The following is a 7,727-nucleotide window of genomic DNA, read 5'->3' as shown; positions in this document are numbered from 1 at the left end:
TTATTCATAACAATTGGTGCAAATATGTGGATACACAATTAAATTGTATACACTTTAATGTTGTTCTTTGTTAATGCAATAGGATCTCTCTTATAGGCCATCTTCATTTAGAAATGTACTACTTCAGAAATAATTCTGGAGTAGATACATGAGATTCAGTGATTCTTGTAAAGATTACGGTCATTCAAATATTACCATACAGCTTGGTAGGACTATGAAACGCTGCTCAATGTATCAATTAAGGCATTTATGCAAAACATCTAAAATAATTAGACGTATACTGTAAATGTGATTATGTTTAATGTCCGCCCTCAAATATGCCTGATTGCTAAGGGAAATGCATGGATACTGAAAAGCCAACATTTTAATATTATGGTTGTTTTTTAGTTTTTTAATTGAACTGAGATATCTAAAAGTCTAGCGGTTAAATATTGTATGGATCAAGTCTAAAAATTGCCTTACAAAAATAGAAATAAAAAACAAGAACACCTATTAGCCTTCTAATCAATAAACTTAAATTATTTTATTATACCTAAACTATCTGCTGTGTGCAATTATTTTATAGTAGATGCTTCATGTGGAAGCATCAACAACATTCTGGGCATTCCAGCAACACAAATGGCTTCTTTGATCAGTGAAAAATCCAATAGGAAGACCATGCTGCATTCCCTCAAGTGCTGTTTGTTATACAATTGACTCACGCAGGATGTTTATTGATTGAGGACTACGCGAATAAGGGGAGGAGTGTAACACCACCTCACTGGTGACCTGCACGGGGACCACTGAAATGTTGGGCCCGGACAGCTCTGACCCTGTGGGCTCTCGTCCTGTGCGCTCCGGCCCTGAGGGCTGTGTTTGCTTGCAGAGGTCCAAAGGTGGACCAGGTGTCCCAGGTGCTGAGCATAACACCACCTCACTGGTGACCTCTACAGGGACAACCAAGAGGCGTGGTCCGGCATGCTCCAGCCTGGTGGGCTGTGTTTGCTCAGGGAGGTCTGACACATGATCAGACACAGCAGGGACCGAGCTGGGCTGCACTTGTAACCCAGCCAGTTCCATCTCAGCTGCCAGGTCCAGGTCGCTACCATAGAGTACGTTCATCTTGCGTGCTAGCAGTCCATCCGTCTCCGGGGGCTCCTCATCCTCAACTCGCCTCACCTGCCTTTTGGAACGGCACATGAAGGAAGCATGTCGGATGGAACGCTTAAGCAGACGCTTCCGGAAGGCCCGCTGGATGACCACGGCCGCCGCCTCCTCCTCCTTGCGCCGAAGTGTGGTGGTGATGGGCTCGTATGAGTCCGCCGTGGGGTTGCTCATATTGAACTTGGCCTCAATGCTCACTTTCATGGCTGTCATCTCTACCCCTTCTCCCAGCACCTCCTGGGTGACAGCCAGCAATATATCCAGGCAGTGGATCTTGTCGCCGGTGACCAGCGGCAGGTCCATAGAAATCAGCTTAAGTCGGTTGGGCTTGGCGATGCGTAGAGGTTCCAGCAGGGTGTCACAGAAGTCTGAAAGCTTGGCGTACTCTATGAACTGTGTTGCCTCCGGGTCAAATTTCTCCCAGGTTTCATAAAACATCTCAAAGTCATCCTCGCACAGCAGGTCCCCGCTCTCCTCTTGGGCCGTGTTAAAGTTCTCCAGGATGATGGCAATGTACATGTTGACCACCACCAGGAAGGACATGATGATGTAACTGCAGAAAAACATGATGCCCATTCCCGGATTGCCGCAGTTGCCCCGCACATCAGAGCCTGGGTTCTCAAGGTCTGGGTCGCACTCTGGAGGAACACTGTTTAGAATTGGCAGCAGAAGGCCGTCCCAACCCGCTGAGGTGGTGATCTCAAAAAGGCAGATAATACTGTTGCCGAACGTCTCAAAATTGAAGATGTCATCAATGCCGGCCTCTTTTTTGACATAGGCAAAGTTAGACATGCCAAAGATGGAGAAGATAAACATGATAAGGAAGAGCAAGAGGCCAATGTTGAACAGGGCAGGAAGTGACATCATCAGCGCAAACAATAGCGTCCGAATGCCCTTGGCCCCTTTGATGAGACGCAGGACCCTGCCTATCCTAGCAAGCCTGATGACCCTAAACAAGGTGGGTGACACAAAGTACTTCTCTATGAGGTCAGACAGCATTATACCTGAAAGGAAATAAGATTAACACAGTTTAATGAACAATCACACCTCTCCATGTTCAGTTAAATTAACTAATATTCTCAGATGACAAAACCTATAGTATGTAGTACAGAAGGTGCTAATATAATTTCTCTTGTTTTGCCCCATCAGGTGTTTGTCGCTAACTCCTCAAGTCCACCTCAAACTTGTTTTGAATAACAATAGACTTTATTTCCATATACACACTGACACTATATTTGACAACATATAGAAGCAGACAACATATAGAAATAGAATACAAAAATATATATACAGTTGACAATGTATAGGAAATACTATACATAATTATCGTATTCATTGTTCATTGTTCACTATTTGTCAGGGATTTATTGACCATAAATAGCTTCCAACACCTTCCACCTCCCGGACCTCATTTCTACAGCAACGGCTATAAAGAATGTGCCAATAAGAATATGATAAACATTTGCCCAAAACATTGCTCAAATCTTTTTCAGAAAAAAATCCCATGTGGAACAGAATATCAGGACAATGTTGAATTGGTTTACCTTCTCAGTTGACTTGAATTTAAATTAATAACACCCAGCCCTAATATAACTTAGTATACAATTCATATAGTATAGATCATAAAAATTCCTGAAGTACATACCAGCGACGGACAAAATGACCACAACGAAGTCAAATATGTTCCATCCGATCGTGAAAAAATATTGGCGAAGGGCAAATAGCTTGAGCAGACATTCGCCGGTGAAGACAACGATGAAGGCCAAGTTGATCTTGAAGAGGACGTCTTCCTTCTCCACACTCTGGTCATCCGTCTCCACCATCATGGTGACCATGTTGAGGCAGATGAGGACCATAATGAAGATGTCAAAGAACTGTTGACTGATGAAATCAAACACCACGCCTTGGATCATATTCTGCAAAGCCCAGAGGGACATGGAAGGGAGGGAGAGACAAACAAATTCCGCAGGGTCAGTGGGTCTGTTAACACCGGTGCTGGGAGGAAAAGGTTAATGTAGGTCAACTGTGACGTTGTGACAAAGTCGCATTCCAGTGTCCCAGGGTATGCGTTATACGCCGAGCAAGCCTTGAAGACTGTACTGCAGAAAGTAGTTCAAACACTATGCCTGGTCCCATAACAGAATGACAGTATAAAATTATATTTCAAGATACTTTTTGAAAAGTACAATACACTTTTATCATAACATTTTTTATTTGGTGCTTATATGGAGTGATATTCCAGTCTTAGACTAAAATGAATGAATGAAGTAATGAATCTCTAAATAGTAGCATGAGGTTGTGGCAGAAAGTAGTTCAAACACTATGCCTGGTCCCATAACAGAATGACAGTATAAAATTATATTTCAAGATACTTTTTGAAAAGTACAATACACTTTTATCATAACATTTTTTATTTGGTGCTTATATGGAGTGATATTCCAGTCTTAGACTAAAATGAATGAATGAAGTAATGAATCTCTAAATAGTAGCATGAGGTTGTGGCCATAACTGAATGCCATTAATGCATTGCATACCGTAGGCCTTGGGATAGGCTTCACCGGCTTCTTCGAGCCAAGTTTCTTCATGGCTTCATGATATTTCTTCTGCTCCTCTGTCATGAAGATGTCGTCACCGAAGTGCAGGATCAAAATCAAAACTAAAATTATTCTGGGCATTTCCAATACACAGTTAGATATCTGAATTAATTAAAATTGTACAATCTAGATTCTGAAAATGTTAAAGGGAAAATCTGTAATGTATTGTTAACTTGATTAAATTATTAATTAACATTAAATCTGTTTCACTTGTTAAAGATGGTGCTGTTTCTGTGAAGATAATTCTTTTTAAAGCAGTTGATGTTAGCTGATGCAGTTCATGTTTGTTATATGGTGATATTACCCAAAAGGCAACTACAAACCCGATCCCAAAAACGTTGGGACACTGTACAATTGTGAATAAAAATGACATGGAAGTTTCAAATTTCAATATTTTATTCAGAATACAACATAGTTGACATATCAAATGTTTAAAGTGAGAAAATGTATCACTTTATGGGAAAAATAAGTTGATTTTAAATTTCATGGCATCAAAACATCTCAAAAAAGTTGGGACAAGGCCATGTTTACCACTGTGTGGCATCCCCTCTTCTTTTTATAACAGACTGCAAACGTCTGGGGACTGAGGAGACAAGTTGCTCAAGTTTATGAATAGGAATGTTGTCCCATTCTTGTCTAATACAGGCTTCTAGTTGCTCAACTGTCTTAGGTCTTCTTTGTCGCACCTTCCTCTTTATGATGTGCCAATTGTTTTCTATGGGTGAAAGATCTGGACTGCAGGCTGGCCATTTCAGTACCCGGATCCTTCTTCTATGCAGCCATGACATTGTAATTGATGCAGTATGTGGTCTGGCATTGTCATGTTAGAAAATGCATGGTCTTCCCTGAAAGAGACGACGTCTGGTTGGGAGCATATGTTGTTCTAGAACTTGGATATAACTGTCAGCATTGATGGTGCCTTTCCAGATGTGTAGGCTGCCCATGCCACACGCACTCATGCAACCAGAGATGGAGGCTTCTGAACTGAGCGCTGATAACAACTTGGGTTGTGCTTGTCCTCTTTAGTCCGGATGACATGGCGTCCCAGTTTTCCAAAATGAACTTCAAATTTTTATTAGTCTGACCACAGAACACTTTTCCACTTTGCCACAGTCCATTTTAAATGAACCTTGGCCCAGAGAAAACGCCTGCGCTTCTGGATCCTGTTTAGATACGGCTTCTTTTTTGACCTATAGAGTTTTAGCCGGCAACGGCGAATGGCACGGTGGATTGTGTTCACCGACAATGTTTTCTGGAAGTATTCCTGAGCCCATATTGTGATTTCCATTACAGTATCATTCCTGTATGTGATGCAGTGCCGTCTGAGGGCCCGAAGATCACAGGCATCCAGTATGGTTTTCCGGCCTTGACCCTTACGCACAGAGATTGTTCCAGATTCTCTGAATCTTTGGATGATATTATGCACTGTAGATGATGATAACTTCAAACCCTTTGCAATTTTTCTCTGAGAAACTCCTTTCTGATATTGCTCCACTATTTTTCGCCGCAGCATTGGGGGAATTGATGTTCCTCTGCCCATCTTGAATTCTGAGAGACACTGCCACTCTGAGAGGCTCTTTTTATACCCAATCATGTTGCCAATTGACATAATAAGTTGCAAATTGGTCCTCCAGCTGTTCCTTATCTGTACATTTAACTTTTCCGGCCTCTTATTGCTACCTGTCCCAACTGTTTTGGAATGTGTAGCTCTCCTGAAATCCAAAATGAGCCAATATTTGGCATGACATTACAAAATGTCTCACTTTCAACATTCGATATGTTATCTATATTCTATTGTGAATTAAATATAAGTTGATGACATTTATAAATTATTCCATTCCTTTTTTACTCACAATTTGTACAGTGTCCCAACTTTTTTGGAATCGGGTTTGTAGATTGGACATTCCCAAATGTCCATGGAAATGATGCATCACTGTAGTAATATACACGTATGTAACATGCACTTAACCGTGGTATAGAACGTGAAGAATAAATTGTGCTGCTTCCCCAAAAATGTATTACTCTCTTTCCCCCCCAACTACAACTAATTAAAATAAACAAAAATAATTCTGGTATATTAGTAAGCTCCAGCAACATTGATGTTGTTAGAACTGCAGATTTCCCTTAAATGAAACCCCCTATTAATGGTATCCATTATCCATTTTTAAAAAATATTATTATTTATTATTTATTCCTATTCTTTTTTAAAGAAATACTTATCTTTTTCTTTTGCTGGTTGAAATTGTCAATAATGACACCAATAAAGAGATTGAGTGTAAAGAAAGAGCCAAAGATGATGAAGATGACGAAGTAGATGTACATGTACAGGTTTATCTCGTATGAGGGCTGCTCCTCCACCTAGGGAACCATATAAACATTACCAATCAAAAGTTTGGACACACTTTCACTTGTCATGGGTGTCCAAACCTTTGACTGGTACAGTAGGTTATCAGATATCAGTCAGTAATACTCATTATTAATTCATCTAGAACCAATGTGTCAGGAAACATTTTTTAATTAATTATACAATAACTAATACAATTTAACTAAATGTGTATACCTAGATAAGTCTAGACATTACAATTCATAAGCATATACACATTTCTGAAGCATATCTACAGTGTCTTGCAAAAATATTGAAACCCCTGACCAGTTCTCTTATTTTGGATTTAGAAATGGTGTATTCAAATATTGTTCTGTTTGATATTTTATTTTTAAATTACTGCAACTCAATAATTGTAAGATGTTGTCGGTTTTATGTTGGGAAACATCTTTCTGAAAAAGACATGTTACTTTCATAAATATTCAACCCTGACACATTAATATTTGGTACAGCCACCTGCAGTAACAACTTTAATTAATGGGGTAAGCATGTATCAGCTTTGCAAACAATGTCAGAGTGATTTTGGTCCATTTGCTATAGATTTGTCAGGTTGGTTGGAAGACAATTCTGGATCCCGATATTTTAATTGTGTCACACAATGGAATTGAGATCTGGACTTCGACTGGGCAACTGTAGGATATTCCCCTTTTTGTTCTTGAGCCACTCCAATGTTGCTTCAGCCTTGTATATGGGATGATTGTCCTTATAAATGGTGAATATCCGACCAAGCTTCAGTTTAATTAGCGGATTAAAACAGTATTTCCCTGTATTTTGCTCCATCCATTCCTTATTACATTTTAACAAGATGCCCAGTCCCTGACAATGAGACAAATCCCCACAGCATGATGCTGCCACCACTACACTTCATTCTGTGCTGAGGCTTGGAAAGTGTGCACAGCACATCTAATGCTCATAATTTCTGCCAAACTCCAGATTTGCTTTCACATGGTTCTTTTTCAGCAAAAGCTTTGTTTCTTGCCATCCTCTTATAATGGGCAAAGATACATGAATCTGTTGATATGGTTGACTGATTCACTCCCAGACACTGAACTCCGTAGCTCCTTAAAAAATAATTTAGGCCTCTCAGTGGGTTTTCTCTCAGGTCTTCTTGTTTGAGAGCAAATTTTTGAGGAACCTTGTCTTTTCAGTGCCTGTGTGTTGTGATGCAGTCTTCACTTCCTGATTATTGATTTAACTAGGCTCAATGGCAATATTCAATATTCACTGACATTTCAATTTACCATTTGTAATTCAGTAAAATGGGAGTGTTGGTCAGGAGTATTAACACTTTTACCTACCTCTCGAGAGTCCACTGCAGCATACATGATGTCCATCCATCCTTTAAATGTTGCCTGTGGAGAAAGGCACTTCTTTCAGATACTAGAACAAACTTATGAAATCATTTTAATGAGAGCATCAGCTAAATTAGATTAATGCATATATAAGACGTTGAATGGTGGCCAAGTCTCCTCCTTCAGAGCTACTGGGTATGCAATCTTTTGCCCCACACTTGTTCTTACACCCCTGATTCAGTTAACCGAGATCCTGATAAGCTAATTAGTTGAATTGGGTGTACTAGGTGCAGGGGTTCTCAGCCCTTTATTTTA

The 7,727-nt window shown here is 40.0% G+C and overlaps 1 protein-coding gene across 1 annotated transcript in view; it reads right to left on the bottom strand.

The window, feature by feature from the left end:
• Positions 1 to 684: 684 nt before the first annotated feature.
• Positions 685 to 7,727, bottom strand: part of scn4aa (sodium channel, voltage-gated, type IV, alpha, a) — a 72,157-nt gene continuing 65,114 nt past the window's right edge. Inside the window, exons 22-27 of the mRNA XM_029119604.2 lie at positions 7,419 to 7,472; positions 5,958 to 6,095; positions 3,678 to 3,779; positions 2,789 to 3,059; positions 1,024 to 2,147; positions 685 to 858 (exon numbers count right to left, since the gene is read on the bottom strand). Coding sequence (XP_028975437.2) covers positions 685 to 858; positions 1,024 to 2,147; positions 2,789 to 3,059; positions 3,678 to 3,779; positions 5,958 to 6,095; positions 7,419 to 7,472 — 1,863 coding nt within the window. The remainder of the gene's footprint in view (positions 859 to 1,023; positions 2,148 to 2,788; positions 3,060 to 3,677; positions 3,780 to 5,957; positions 6,096 to 7,418; positions 7,473 to 7,727) is intronic.

This window comes from Esox lucius, chromosome 5 (assembly GCF_011004845.1).
Source record: "Esox lucius isolate fEsoLuc1 chromosome 5, fEsoLuc1.pri, whole genome shotgun sequence".
Classification (NCBI taxonomy): domain Eukaryota; kingdom Metazoa; phylum Chordata; class Actinopteri; order Esociformes; family Esocidae; genus Esox; species Esox lucius.
Note: the sequence above shows the minus strand (reverse complement) of the source record. Positions and strands in the feature narration are given on the sequence as shown.